The sequence below is a fragment of the Lontra canadensis genome, unplaced genomic scaffold, assembly GCF_010015895.1.
Source record: "Lontra canadensis isolate GAN:19392208 unplaced genomic scaffold, GSC_riverotter_1.0 scaffold7, whole genome shotgun sequence".
In the NCBI taxonomy this organism is placed as follows: Eukaryota; Metazoa; Chordata; class Mammalia; order Carnivora; family Mustelidae; genus Lontra; species Lontra canadensis.
The window spans coordinates 22676604-22692130 of record NW_022631001.1 but is presented as its reverse complement, the minus strand read 5'-3'; the positions used below and the strand labels follow the sequence as shown (position 1 = coordinate 22692130).

At 42.1% G+C, this 15527-nt stretch overlaps 1 protein-coding gene across 6 annotated transcripts in view; it reads left to right on the top strand.

Moving 5' to 3' along the window:
* The first annotated feature begins 65 nt into the window (after positions 1–65).
* GVQW3 (GVQW motif containing 3) overlaps positions 66–15527 on the top strand; it is a 28562-nt gene continuing 13100 nt past the window's right edge. For 2 of the 6 annotated variants that reach the window (XM_032853029.1, XM_032853026.1), the window contains exons 1-2: positions 96–1684; positions 3450–3556. In XM_032853029.1, the coding sequence (XP_032708920.1) occupies positions 629–1261 (633 nt within the window). In that variant the 5' untranslated portion in view covers positions 96–628 and the 3' untranslated portion in view covers positions 1262–1684; positions 3450–3556. Of the gene's footprint in view, positions 1685–3449; positions 3787–7669; positions 8351–15527 lie in introns of those variants that run through there. The other 4 variants (XM_032853028.1, XM_032853030.1, XM_032853025.1 and 1 more) reach the window with 4 other exon arrangements.

Below are 15527 nucleotides of genomic sequence, written 5' to 3'. Positions count from 1 at the left end.
ACTTCTCCGCAGGCGGGCACGCGCAAAGAAGCGCGCCGGCCCGGGTGTGGCGAGGTGGAGGCGAGGCCTGGCGCGGGCTGCCGCAGTGCGCGTGCGCACAACCTACCCCGCCAGGAGATGGCTTTGCGCATGCGGGCATGTCTCCCGGGACTCTAGAGCTGGCGAGCCCCCGGCACCGTCGGTAGGTTTGGCGTGCGGGGGTTTCCGCAGACCTGGGTCGGCGAGCTTGCACGTTATATCTCTCCTTGCTTGCTTACGTTGCCACCACTTAGGTCTCTATTGCAGAAATCGCCATAGACTCTGAAGGGCCGCGGAATTGAAAGACCTTGCTGATTTGCCCACTTTCCGCAGACCTGCGTGCACAAGTTGAACGGAGACGTGTAGGAGATTTCATTTTCCCCAGTTTTGCAGCTACTCTTAAGCCCTGTTAGCTTTTCAGGACGGGTTTTCCCCGCCTCAGCCGGAAGCTGAGGGACGAAAACTTAAGCAGTTACTCTTTCCCTGGTGAGGCTTCTGGAGGATCGTTACGAGCGACATGATTCCACTTGCAGCCCTATAAAGATTGGTTCCGCTCGCTTCCCCTTACAGCTGTGGTCTTTTCACTTTCGTGTGCTGTTTAAGTGCCAGAATGAGTGATCGCTATCTAGAACAAAGGATTAGTATCAAATTTTGCGTGAAATTGAGCAAGTCCGCAAGTGAGACCCACCACCTTTTAAAAGAAGCTTATGGAGATGAAGTCATGTCAAGGGCCCGAGTTTTCGACTGGCACAAAAGGTTTAAAGAAGGGCGGGAAGATGTCCGAGATGACGCCCGAAGTGGTCGTCCAGTCACCCACCGGACGGATGAAAATATCCAGAAGGTCAAGGACTTGGTTTGTTCAAACAGGCGGTTGACCGTGAGGATGATGGCGGAAGAGTTAAATTTAGATAAAGAAACCGTTAGACTCATTTTGAAAGAGAACTTAAATATGAGGAAAATATCTGCAAAAGTTGTATCAGGTATTTTGAAGGATGAACCCAAACCTCAGAGATTTGACTTTCAGTCTGATCTTTCAAAGGAAATGAGGAAAAATAAAAATAGCTTGTGTGTAAGGAAAAAGATAAGTTCTGAAACACGGACTCATCTCGAGTGTGAAGCTGGTGGGAAGATACCCCTGCCTGTATCCCATCCCCCAAACCACTACCCTGCCAACCAGCTTCTGCAGGCTTCATCATCAACAAGCCTTCCCACCAGGGCAGCTCAGGACTGGTTCACCCCGTGATAAAAGGAATGTGAGGTAGCTGAGCCTGAGCTAGAAAGCTGCTTCACAGTTAGGCACCTTCATTTGCTGCTCATCCATTTTCAGTCTTTATTACTCTTTCCCCCATGTTACCACCCTCCTAGTTACCCTTGTTGGACAACTGGGCTGTCTTCTGGTTTTGAGGAACTTTGCCTGTTGACCTCTGGTACTCGCTTGTTTCTTGATGTCTTTTGCTTGTTAAAGTTTGGATCTCCTCACTGCCCAGGCCTTAGCTTGTTGTGGCTATTGTGTTCCTGTGTTCTCAACATTCTGCCTCAGGGGATCATACCACTGAAAGGTGGGAACAGGACCTCCTGGAGTTCTTCTGTGCCCATGAAGGCATATTATGGGAGGACCTCAAAAGAAGGCCTACAGTTCCAGCCTGCGTCACAGGCAGGACCTGAGGTATGGTACAGAAGGTAGTGACATGCGGACCTAGTGAGCATTGCTAAGGGCATATCTAGCCCAAATAACTCAGTGGGAACCCCTCAGTACTCAGGGGTTGGCCACCTATACTCACTTTCTCACACACCTGTCTCTTACAGAAAAGCTGGATTTGTTTCATGAGTCCTGTGCCCTTGGACCCCCCACTCATTTGTGTATCCCCTCTGCTGGAAGAGGAGGATTTGGTCCTAGAAAATAGAAGCCAGTGGACTTAGTCCCAGGCCGCAGTGTGTGAGGAGAAGACGAGGTGATACTCTAGACCTTGACTTAAGGGAGTCTGCTGCCTATGTGCTGATTTCCACACAGCGGCTTGTTTTTAGTAACTAATGCCTACCACTGTCAGGTGGCTTTTGAGCACATGCAGTTTTCAGAACACTGCTGGGCATCGACACTGTGAAGGTATAAAACAAAATCATCAAGGGCTGGCTGGGTGGACGTCAAGATGAGATGATTCCTGACTGGATCCATAAAGAAGGGTGAGACAGGAGGCTAGGAAATTAGGGAAAGCTTCCCAAAGCAGGTGGAATTGCCTGACTCTTCCAACCTGCATTGGTATGAAAGTGATGGCACTGTTGGCTGAAATAGCAAAGTCTGGAGGAAGTTAATGGTGTTTATTGTACAAGATGAACAATTTCGGATAATTTGCTTCCTCTCCTCTGCCCTAACTATGCCATAAGTTTATAAATTGCTTCCCCTGAATCTGTAGATAGGTTTATAATAACTCACTTGATTATCTAGTTTTCCCATCAACTGCACCCCCCCCCCGCCCCGGAAAAAGTTCTGCAAGTTTAGAATTTGTTTTTATCTCTTTCTGCCTCCCTGCAAGGATTTATGGAATGGAACTTTTCCCAAGTGGCTTCCAATAGACTGGAAACATCTCAGAAATACCTGACGAAGTGCAGTGGAGGGATGGTTAGAGCATTTCGCAGGATTAGCTGATGTCTGTGTTTTACCCAAGGGTTTTTTTAAAGATTTTATTTATTTATTTATGAGAGAGAGAGAGAGAGCGAGCACAGGCAGACAGAATGGCAGGCAGAGGCAGAGGGAGAAGCAGGCTCCCTGCAGAGCAAGGAGCCCGATGTGGGACTCGATCCCAGGACGCTGGGATCATGACCTGAGCTGAAGGCAGCTGCTTAACCAACTGAGTCACCCAGGCGTCCCTACCCAAGGATTTTTATGGGTAACAGTCCCTATTATTTAACTAGTAACTTACTAAACCATATTGGTTGATAGAAGCCCAACACTTATTTATTCGACACAGTTATGTTTAGTTCTGTTCTTTCACTGTCTCTATCTCTTCCAAAAAATGACAAGTTCCCTACTAATACCTGTCAGTTTTGAAGTGCCCTGAAACCTAGACCTTATCCCACAAATAAAAGGTCTTGTGCAAAAGAACTCTTAAACCAAACAACAGCTTATAGATTTCTACATGCTTAGCCATTTGTAGCATTCCGTTTCAGGACCATTACATCTTCCACATCAGGTGAGGCCCTGGTTCCCCACAAGCACTTGCCACCAGGGACCCTGCACTTCTGGAACAAAGCCCCCATAGCTGGCTATTGCAACTTGGTGGCTGAACCTCACATTAATCTTTGGTAGGCTCAGTGGTAATTGTTGGAAAATTGTATGCTCCTTGGCCAGGGCCAGGATCCTACAACAGTATCTCAAGGCCTTATCTCCAACCTGAGAGAACTTATTTCTGGACTTCTTCCTGTTCTGTGAACAGGGCTGGAGTGAGCCTTCCAAAGATGCTGGACCAAGACCATGCTGGAGCATAGGGTACCAGAAGCTTTGCTGGCCCAGACAGGGTTTGGACATAGCAACCAGAAGCAGGTAATCAAGAATGTGAGTTCGAAATGTTACTAGTATCTAGAATGAAAAGGACTTAATTCTTTACTTTAGATCATGTGCTGAGTACTAGTCAGGTCGAACCTTGGCTCTCCCTAAACCAATTACCTGTTTGCAAGGCTTCCCAGGAAATATTCAATGAAATGATAATAGACCCAGGGTGCCTGGGTGGTTCAGTTGGTTAAGTCTCTGCTTTCCCCTCAGGTTGTGATCTCAGGATTCTGGGATCAAGCCCCATATCTGGCTCTGTGCTCAGTGGAGAGCCTGCTTGTCCCTCTCCTTCAGCCCCTCGCCCCAGCTCAGACTCACTCTCTCGCTTTCTCTCTCTCCAAAAAAAATAAATCTTAAAAAAAAAAAAAATTATAATAGACCTTAAGATGGCTCAGATTTGGGGAAGTAAAATTTCTGCCTGAACACTCATCCCACAGCAAACTATCCATACATGGCTGCCCAGAGTCACTAAGCCCCAGGCCAGAGCATGAGTTCCTATGATTATCGCCAGACAGGAGAATTCTTGTATGACAGTACCCCTCATGTGCCCACCCACCCACCAAATCTGTTTTTGTTTTTGTTTTATTTGAGATTGATTTTATTTATTTGGCAGACATCACAAGTAGGCAGAGAGAGAAAAGGAAGCAGGCTCCCTGCTGAGCAGAGAGCCTGATGCAGGGCTCCATCCCAGGACTCTGGGATCATGACCTGAGCCGAAGGCAGAGGCTTAACCCACTGAGCCACCCAGGTGCCCGGCCCCCAACCCAACCCCCCGCCCCCACCAAATCTGTTTTATCACTGACACAAAATTTACCCTGAACTACATCTTGGACTTCCACCTGCCCCACAGGTTTCCTGAGTCTCAAGAATCCACTTATCATCATCCCCCAGGCTCTTGTTCTTGGCTTTTCTTAACACACCTTTGTTTATTCTCTATCAGTTTGCTCGTTCTCCTCTATTATACTGGTGCTTTGTTTTCTGGTTCAGGATCACACCTCCCTCCCTTTTGGTCAGGATTTTCCATTCAACTTACAACTCTAATTTTTTATCCTTTTTCCAGCTCCCCACTTCAGCCCTATAGTCTTGAGTAGGGAAATTGTCTGTCCCTAAGTTTCTTTCCTATCCTCAAGAAGCAGGGTGGGACAACATGAAGGGATGTGTTCTTGTTTTTGTTTTATCTAAGAGACAGACCGGGAAGAGGAAGCAGCTCCCTCCCACCCTTAGCCACCAGGGGTTCCACTCCCCAGAGGCAACCAGTGTTACAAGTTTCTTAAGGAGGCAGTTTGGTTATCTCAGGTATTCAGGAGTCATGAATGTTTTTCAGAAATACAACATCCAAATCCCATTCTCTCAGGGTAAACTCCCCTAAATGTAGAAGATGAAGCCTGGCTCCCTATAGGACATCAGGAGGAGAGCTGGCCATCTGCAAACCTTGACTAATTCTCAAGCTCAGCACACAGTCAGTTAATGAAATCTCTTTGGCTTTCAGACTGATCTCTCTCCTCATCCCATTCTGGTTCAAAATCCATATGGAATGTTATATTCCACAGCTGGAAGTCCAGGAGAGTAGATACCTTCCAGGGCAGATCATCCCATCAGTGATTTTATCTAATTCTTCCTCCACCCATCACCCCTCCCTACCTTACTTCCACTTGCCCCACTGTTAATGAGCAAAAACAGAGAGAATATTCACCAATGTTTGATTTCAAAAAAAACATGGGAAGCTCTGCAGTCCCCCGAATTCTGCCCCTGGCTCTGAATCCTCACTGAAATGTTATTGTTTGGGAAGAATGTGTACCTGGGACCTGCTTTTCAGAGGCTTCCTTTCAGATCCATTTCTTAGAGTTCAGATTTGCCCATGGAGATGCCTGGATCAATTTTGGGTACCAACTGACTTGAGGACATCTAGCAAAGGAGGAGGCTACTGTTGGGGAACTGTCTGTCTCTGCATCTCATACACTGCTACCCAGCCTGCTATTTGCAGAACACCTTGTCAGCAAGGCTCACTAGGCTTCTTGGGATTGGGTCTCACCAGGGTCCTGTGTAGCTTAATTAGCAAGATGTTCCTTGCTATTGGAACTGTATATGCAACCCTGCGTTCTCCAACTGCTTCTTGGTTGGATCAGACCTCTCAGATTTTACCGGCCTCTACATAGTATCCCAAGCAATCTGCATGTATTTATCTTTTCTAGTCTCTGCCTTATCAGATCCTTGCAAATACTGTCCCAGTTTCATCACCCTTCTCCCAGTATTAATATCTAGAAATAAAAAATTTGTAGTGGGAAACTTCAGTACCTCTAAGGACCCTTGGGTCTAGTGAAAGGGTCAACAAATTTTCTCCATAAGGGAAATGCCTTAGGATTTGTGGGCCATACAGTCTGTTTAATAACTGCTTAGCATTTTATTGTTGCAAAAGTAGACCTAGCTAATACAGAAACAGATAAACATGGCTGTGTCCTAATAAACCTTTACTTCTGGATACTGAAATTTGAGTTTCATATAATTTTCACATGTTACAAAATACTATTTTGATTTTGTTCGACTGTTTTTAAAAATGTTAAAAGCCATTCTTAGACTTCTTAGCTTACATACCGGAGAAAAACAGATGGTGGGCCAGATTTGGCCCATGGACCATAGTTTGCCTGCCTGGTCCAATGTATATAAAGTGTATATACAAAATGACAGAAGATTGATCCTTTTCCATCAATAACGTTGTTAATGCCATATTGATCCAGCAGTGTCTGACAGTTTATGATATAAAAATTATGGAATATTGAAGGGAATCTTTACAGTGCCAGGAGAGTGAACTAGAACTGAATGAACTAGTTTATCTCAACCATATTGACTAAAAATGGTATTACGCAAACTACTACTTATATTATGCCCTTATAATATCTCAAACAGTTTGGGCAATACTGCAGATAGTTCAGAGTTGCAACCAGTGTGGTAACCGAATGAACTGAAGGTGGGTCCAAAATCACCACGGTCATGGGCAGCACTTGAACGAGTTTACATTCTCACCTGTGGAAGTGACTACTGTGGAGGTGACAATACTCACTGAATAATACACTTCTCTGTGTCCTGGTGCCCAGGGTGTACCTTTCAGATGTGTTTACTTGTTTTTCCCCTAAAGAGAGCCTTATGGCGTCACCTTCAGTTAAACCGATTTTCTAAAACTGAAGTGGAATCTCAGGATCGGACAGGGTATTTATAATACAACCAGTCAAGTTTCCCTTGAATCCAGGAGTGACTAACTCCTACAGCTGCTGGGGGAAAAAAATGCATCTGAAAGAAGAGTCTGTGTTAATTCAACACATTTCTGTTGTGTGACTATATGTGCCAGGCACTGTCCTGTGTGCTGGGTGCAGCAATGGACGAAACAGACCCAGGCCTTAGATCCGACAGTCTGACATCTAATTCCTTTACTCTCCACTTCGGTACAGCTCCTCTTCCATGCCCCATGGGCTCACACGAACTCATTGTTCATTGCATACCCAGCAATAGGTCTGACCTTTGCCATAGGCCTCTGTGCTGTGGTCATGAAGGCTCTCCAGCTGCATGAATAGCTTGAGGACTGTGTGTTCTACTTAAATTTTATTATCCTTTAGACAGATCTGGATTGGTAGAGAAACACGCTGGCAATGTTAGAAGTGTAAATTGGCAACAGCTTTCTAAAAAGCAATTTGGCAGTATCTATCAGGAGCTTTAAAAATGTTTATATCTTCTGATCCTCTAATTCCGCTTCTGGGACTCTGTCCTAAAGAAATAGTCTAAAATGTGGGCAGAATTTATACTTAACAATCCAGAAGTCCAACAGTAGAAAATTGGTTAAATAAATTACCATATGACTGTACAATAGACTATTATGTGGTCATTATAATTAATGTTTATGAACAGTTAAGATGGCATGGCAAAATGCTTGTAATGTTAAGTGAAAAGACTGGTACACAAAATAGTATATATAAATCCGAAAATGTGTTTTTTTTTTTTTTTTAATGACTGGAATGGGCGTGCTAACTCTGGGTAGCTCGGTTATAAGTGTTTTCTTAATTTCTCTGTTTCTTCTAAAAATTTCTACAAAATATTACTTACCACCTCTACCATCAGAATAAAACAGTAGCACCAAAAGGTGGCAATGGAGACAAGCCAAACCACTAATTTGGTCCTCGAACAGTTAACAGCCTGGGTGGATGTGGAGGTTGTATGATACTGTATTGGTAGTAAGAAGGGAAAAGGGCCTGCCGCGGAGGAGAAGGCAAGGGACCAGAATCCCTACCCAAAAAAAAGGCCGAAGTGATATGGGAAGTTACCATGAGTGGCACGCTCCTGTTATATAATCCTGGATAAATAAAAGAGCATGTATGGATCAAGAATGTTCTGACAATGGGAAAGGATATGGAAATACTCTCCCAAGCAAAAGTAACCTCATTCTCTTGCATTCTTTCATACAAAGTGAGTATTCTCAAGATGGATTTTATTACAGCTGATTCTCTGAAGAATCCTCGAGCCTTCCACATAATTTTGTTAGACTAGGAGTGGCTTTTGATGGGCCAGGCCTACCTCCTCCCATACCGGGACGCTCACACAGCGTGGATGTACATGGGAATATTTGGCATCCCACCCTGAGAATTCCGAAGCATATCATTAGTCATCTTACCGTTGTAACTTACAAAACTAAAGTTTGCAAATGTGATTTCAATGGAATCCGGAATTGCTGTGCTTTTTGTTTGTGTCTGAAGAGTAAACATGTCCTGGGATTTTAAAGTGAGAAGTGATGTAGATAAGGCCTATCCATAGGTGAAAAGGTCATCATCTTGGGAAAATCTGTCCTTCATTGTTGCTTTAGCAAAATGTTTATCATTAAAATGCCAAATATACCTCTTTGGTAAAATTTCAGACCTTCAAATGAGTATATGGACATATTTTGGGGGGATGCATAGATTTGTCAAGCTAAGATAGTTCTTCAAGATCAAAGTGTAAGTCTCTTGGTCCGTAGAAAGAACAGAAGAGCAAGAACGGGTACTGGCTCCTTAACGACCCATGTGCCTTTCATTTTGCACCCTCGGAGCACTCCAATTTACTCATCTGTAAAAGGAGAATAATAACACTCCTCTCGTAGATTTGTTCGTTTTGTTGGTTCGACACGTATTTATCGACTGCTTACGTGTATCTGACATTGTTCTAAACACGGAAGATACAGCAATAAACGAGACAAGAAAACGTTCCTCCTCCTGAGCATACTTGTAAGTGGGGGAGAGAGGCAAGAGCAAGAATATAGCAGATTGATGGTGATTATTAGATATGAGGCTTACTTTAATGCAGGTGTCCCCCAGCACAAGACCTGGCACACAGTAAAGGACTCAGTAGATAGCGATTTCCTTTGGTTCTTTAGTCTTCCTAATGGCTCTTGAATTACTCCACAAAATGGCACTAATAGGCAAAGCCTGACCCATTGCCTTCTAGCTCTTGCCAGTTAATAAAGCTTAAACCTGTTTTTGCTTAAGACAAATAATTCTTACAGTTATGTTTTGTACCTTCCTGTATAGCAGATTAATCAAGGTGGTGCCTAAACACTGTTGATAGATGGCCTTTTCTGAAGCCAGTTGGCAAGGGTCTTGGCCTGGGACTAGATGGCAGGTGTTAGGTCCACAAAGACAAATGGCGTGGTGTCATTGCTGTTTAAACAGAACAGATGCAGAGGCTGTCGTGGCTGTTTCTGTTAAAGATGTGTTCCCCATGTCCTGTTCCCAATGCTGGTGAACTGGGCAAAGTTTGCATTATTTGTGGGAGGCCAGGACATTGTCGGAAAGCCAGGAAAAGGAGAGTTTAATGCTTGTCGTATGTTTATATTCCTGCCCCATTGTGGAAATTTTGGAAGGTCCAGGAATGTTGGATAATAGCAGCCAAAAGTTCACCCCTAGAGTTCAGGTATTTCACCAGACCCATTTCTCTGCCTCATCTTCCTCCAGGAGCATAGTGAGCATTCATTTGGTGAGTTCCTTCAGGTCTGGGCCTGCCTGAGGCAAAGAGGGTTGGGCGCTTGCCCTTAGGCTGTGCCCAGCCTTGTGGCATGGGGAAAGGGCTCTAGGTGGAAGGACCACTGAAAATGGGCTCCCACCTTAGATTGTCCATCTTTCCCAGAGGACAGCTGTAAGGAACAAGCTTTTATAAAGACTCCAGGACAGAAAGTTAGAAAGATCACACATAGGGTGATTGTGGGAGCGAGAAAGTTGAGTTTAAAGAGGAAAAACACAAAACAATGGTTAACTGGCCTGCTGGCTATACCATCCCCAGGATTCAGTGTGAAGTTGTACCTCTCAGAAGAAACTGGATGTTGGGCTGTGGGCCAGTCCCCCTGAACCTTGCTTTAAGAACCCAATAAGTGAAAATTCAGAATTACAGCTCTGCTTAGATGAGGAAATTGGCACAGCGAGGTTGAGTGACTTTTTTTGAACCACACATCTAGCGGGTGGCTAAGCCAGAATAATAATGAAGGACCTTGAATTTCACTCAGCCCAGTGAATTTTTTTTCCATTACTCCACTGGTAATAATTGCCTTTACCAACATATACATTGTTAAGATATCTTTGAAATAGCAGTCAACATCCCATTTGATAAAATGACTTACAAACAGTTGATTTACGGGCAATTTTGGGGGAATGTATTTTTTTTTTTAAGATTTTATTTATTTGACAGAGAGAGAGAGATCACAAGCAGGCAGAAAGACAGGCGGTGGGGGGGGGAGGGAAGCAGGCTTCCCGCTGAGCAGAGAACCCCATTGGGGGCTCGATCCCAGGACCTGAGATCATGACCTGAGCTGAAGGCAGAGGTTTAACCCGCTGAGCCACCCAGGTGCCCCTAGGGAATGTATTTAAAGCATCGAAGTAGGACAGTTTTTTCCAAGTTTCATTGGTGTGTCCAGGCCCTCTGGTTATTCCAGAGGTGCGTATTCATAAGATGCTGGCATTCTGTCATTCATTTGTTTCCAGATGTCCTTCCCAAGTAGTGTGTTAGGTTTTATGTTTTTTAATATTTCTCATATATATTTTTAAAATCTGGGCACATAAATCCTAATGAAGTTCTTAACTGTCTCCTCTATGCTGTCTCAAATTTCCGGGTGTGTTTATATTTATAACACAGTGTCTATAGGTGTGAATGCTATCACATCATTAGGGTTTATATTCCTAAACCATAGAGTTATATTTCTAGATGTTCTGAAAATTCTTTACACTTCACTTGTAAATGCCACTATACTGTGCCATGACATTTCCATAGTAACACATATTTTAAACAGGAAAACAGAGGAAGCCCAAGGAAAAGGGAAGTAGGTTTCAAATGAAAAAAAAAATCATTAAAAATAGAATACATAAGATGGGGAGGAGGGGAGTAAATTCTGGTTGGATGTGCCCTGAGAACACAACGTCCGGCAGACCCACCTTAGGGACCTGCAGCGTCCACCACCCACCAAGTGGCCTAATTGTGGCATCACACTTTCTTGGACCCTCATGTCCAGGGGGGTCCATGTCATTATCCTTACATTTCTTAGTTACCACCTGCTGAGACCAGATTGAGGTGGTTGCCCACCTGTCACCTCACTGTCCTGAAGCCCATCCTCCACACTGCTGCACATGTGCTGTATGGTTTGGTGTTTCCTGAAAACCGATGTCTTTTGGACCCCAGCTTTTTGAACTTCCACAGGTCACACCCTCCGCCTGGAATTCCTTGCTGCTGCCAGGCACCCAGCAAACTCCTACTCAGCACTCGAGCCTTAACCTCGCCATTGCTGTTCTCTGCAACGGCAAAGCAGCCATCCTGAATGTACATACACACTCTTAATGTTAGAGAAACATTAACACTTAATTGAACTTAATTGTTTGCAGAATGTTTTTCTTCCCTTACCAGCCCATGATCTCCTCAAAAGCCAAGACCATATGTCATTGTTCTCCGTATTCCCCGCATCCAGAATAGAGCTTGTCTGGATAAATGTTTGATGGATGAATAAAATAATAGACTTTTATGTAATTGCTTTTTTTATTGTGCAAAGTTCACATAACAAAATTCACCATTTTAACCATTTTAAAGTGCACATTTCCGTGACATTTAGTATATTCACAGTGTTGTACAATCACTACCACTGTCTAGTTCCAGAACATTTTTACTACTCCAAAAGGAAATCTTGTATCCATTAAGCAGACACTCCCCATCACCCCCTACCCCAAGGCCCTGGCAACCAACCACTAATCCACTTCCTGTCTCTATGGATTTGCTTAGTCTGAAATTTTTACATAAATGTAATCATGCTATATGTGGCCTTTTGTGTCTGGCTTCTTTCATTTAACATGTTTTCAAGACTCATCCATGTTGTAGCATGTATCAGTACTTCCTACGTAACTTTTTAAGGCTGAATAATATTCTGTTGCATTGATATACCACATTTTCTTTATCCATTCATCCACTGATACACATTTGCTTTTCTACCTTTTGACTATTATGAATAGTACTGCTATGAATGTGTGTATGTACAGACTTTTGTTTGAACACCTATTTTTAATTCTCCTGGGTACATACCTGAGAATGGAAATACTTGGTTATATGGTAAGCTTATGTTTAACTTATTAAGGAACCACCAGACTGTTTTCTACAGCAATCGCCCATTTTACATTCTCAGCAGCAGTGTATGAACTGAGGGTTCTAATTTCCCCACATTTTCATCAACAATTTTATAAATATATATATATGACATATATGACAATTATTATCTTCCATAGATATAGATATAGATATAGATCTCCATCCATCCTAGTGAATGTGAAGTAGAATCTCATTGTGGTTTTGATTTGCATTTCCCTAATAACTAATGATGTCAAGCATGTTTTGGTGAGCTCTCTGGTCATGTGTGTATCTTTGGAGAAATGTCTATTATACAAGCCCTTTGCCCACTTTTTATTTGGGTTGTCTTTTTGTTGTTGAGTTGAAAGAGTTCTTTACATATTCTGGATACTAGACCTTTATCTGATACATGATTTACAAATATCTTCTGCCATTCTATGGATTGTCTTTTCCCTTTCTTAATAGTGTTCTTTGGTACAAAATAGTTTTAATTTTGAGGAAGAGTTTTGGTACAAAAGAGTTTTAATTTTGGTACAAAAGAGTTTTAATTTTGAGGAAGTCCAGTTTATTTATTTATATATATATTTTTTGCTTGCTTTGTGCTAAGAAACAGTTGCTGAATCCAAAGTCATGAAGATCTGTCCCTATGTTTTCTCCCAAGGATTTTATAGTTTTAGCTATTATATTTAGGTCTTTGATCCATTTGGAGTTTGTTTTTGTATAAGGCATAAAGTAAGTGTCCAACTTCATTCTTTTGCATGTTGATCTCCAGTTACTCCTGCACAATTTATTGAAAAGATTCTTCTTTTCCCATCATCACATCTGTTATTGAAAGATATTTTCACATTATAAGTTGACAGTTTTTTTCTGTGCCTTGAAGACTTTGCTCCAGTGTCTTCTGGCTTGCATTATTTCTGCTGTAATTCTTATCTTTGTTCCTCTGTATGTACTGTTTCCTCTTTTGCTGCTCTTCTGTATTACTGTATTCTGTATTAAGACCTCTTTTGTATTACTGAGTTTAGTGATTTGATTTTATATACTCTGGTATAGTACTTCTTGTGTTTCTTGTGCTTGGGGCTCATGGAGCTTCTTAGATTTGTGGGCCAGAACTTTTCACCAAATTCGGGAAATTTATGGATGTTATTTCTTCAAATATTTTCTCTGCCCCTCCTTCCTTTAGGGGCACCAATTGCATGTATAGTAGGCCGCTTGAATTGTCCGATAACCCGCTGATACTTGTTCAATGTTTTTCTTTTTTTTTCCTCCCTTTCTTTTAGTTTCTATTGCTGTGTCCCCAAATTTACTAATGCCTTCTTCTGAAATGTCTACTCTATTTTAATCTCATTTTGTGGATTCTTCATCTCAAATACAGTGGTTTCCATCTCAAGAAATTTGACCTGTTTTTTTTTTTAAATATATTTTTTTTATTTTGGAATAATTTTAAACTTACAGAAAATTTGCAAAGATGGTACAGGGTATTTCCAAGTTGCCCCTCATCCAGTTTTAGTTTCTCCCAATGTTGTTATGTTACTGTGGTGCACTTATCCCAAAACTAAGATACCAACATTTGTGCATGACTATTAATGAAACCCCACACCTTATACAGATTTCATCAGCTTTTCCAATAATGATTTTTTTCTATCCCAGTAATCAATAAGATATCAGATCTCATTTACTTATTATATCTTGTTAGTCTTTTGAGACCCATGACAGTTTCTCGGTCTTATCTTGTTTTTCATGACATTATCATGTTTTTCAATGATATTTCATGACATTGAATGTTTTAAAGAGCACTGGTCATGTATGTTATAGCATATCCTTTAATTTGGGTTTGTCTGATGTTTTTCTTATGATTAGCTGGGGTTATAGGTTTTGAGAAAGAATAGCAGCTAAAGTGTTCTTTTTATTACATCAAATTAGAGAGCACATGATAGCCACATGACATCATTGGTGACCTTCACTTTAATCACTTGATTAAGGTAGTTTTGATAGATTTTCCTACTATAAAGACACTATTTTTTCCTTTCCTTTCTGTTCTTTGGAAGCAAGTCACCCAGTTCACCCCACACCCAAAGGAAGGGGAATGATTATATTCCACCTCCTGCAAAGGGAGAATATCTGCATCTGTTATTTGGAATTCTGTATAGAATAATTATCTTTCTTCCCACTTTATTGATTGGGTCAGTATTTATATCATTTTGGGCTCATGTATATTTATTTGATATTTTGCATTATAATTCAATGCTATGTTATTTATTTTATTGCTCAGATTGTTTCAGTTTGGGCCATTGGATGCTTTTTCGGGTTGGCTTCTGTATCTCTTTGACATGTTCCCATTCTTTTGTTTTTGAACACTTCCTTACTTTCTAGTACTTCAGCGTGCTCCAGAATCATCTTGTATTTTCCCTCTTCTAGATCCACAATCAAACATTTCTCTAAAGAACTCTGGTTCCTTTTATTGGAGAATGGTATTCAGAAATGAAGAGATGGGCACTGAGCATGTTTGTGGCTACTGTGACTTGGACCTCTTCAGCATCTTCTGTGTCTATAACAAGCTGAGTGTTTTCTCTAGCTTCTTGATCACATAGAGTATAGTTGTGACTGTTTCAATGCTTTTAATCTATCCATTCTAGCTGTCTTGGTCAGTTTCAGTTGAGGGATTTTGAATTTTTGGAAGTAGCTTTTGGCTATTACCTTTAAACGTTGTGAGATGGGATCGGGGCAACATTAGTCTAGGGCTAATTTTGCCCCACTATTGTGGCAAAGCCCATCTGATGCCATGTGAAATATGCCTTCCACTCTGAATGCTGGGAACAGGAACTGGACCTGTGGGTTCTTTGTGAGTTGTTCCTTCTGTTTCCTTTGGATGGTTCTTTCTGGTCTCAGGCATTTTCTTCACATGCATGTTGAAGACTGCAGGGGGAACCTCAGTAGATAGCCAGAGCTTTCTTTTGGTGCATATTTCTTCTCTTTGGCAGTCTTCCCTATGAAGTCTTGCTACCTTGACCTCCCCAGACTCATAGCTCCATCTCTTCAATTCAGGAAAACTGCTGGGTTCCACATGGGTTTACTCTCTCAGCCCTATGGCCTAGAAACCCTCTCTAGGAGGTAAGCAGGGACAATAAGGTTCACCTGGCTTGTTTTCTGTTTTCCGGGGATCACTGTTTTTTCTTGCTTGATATCCAGTGTCTTAAAAATCACTGTTTTATATGTTTTGTCCAGATTTGTAGCTGCTTTGTATAGGCAGATAAGTATAGTCCCTAATATTACATCTTCTTAGCCAGAAACCACAGTATATGCATAGGAAATTAATGGAGCCAGGGGCTATGATTAGCACAAAGGCAGGCATATCATA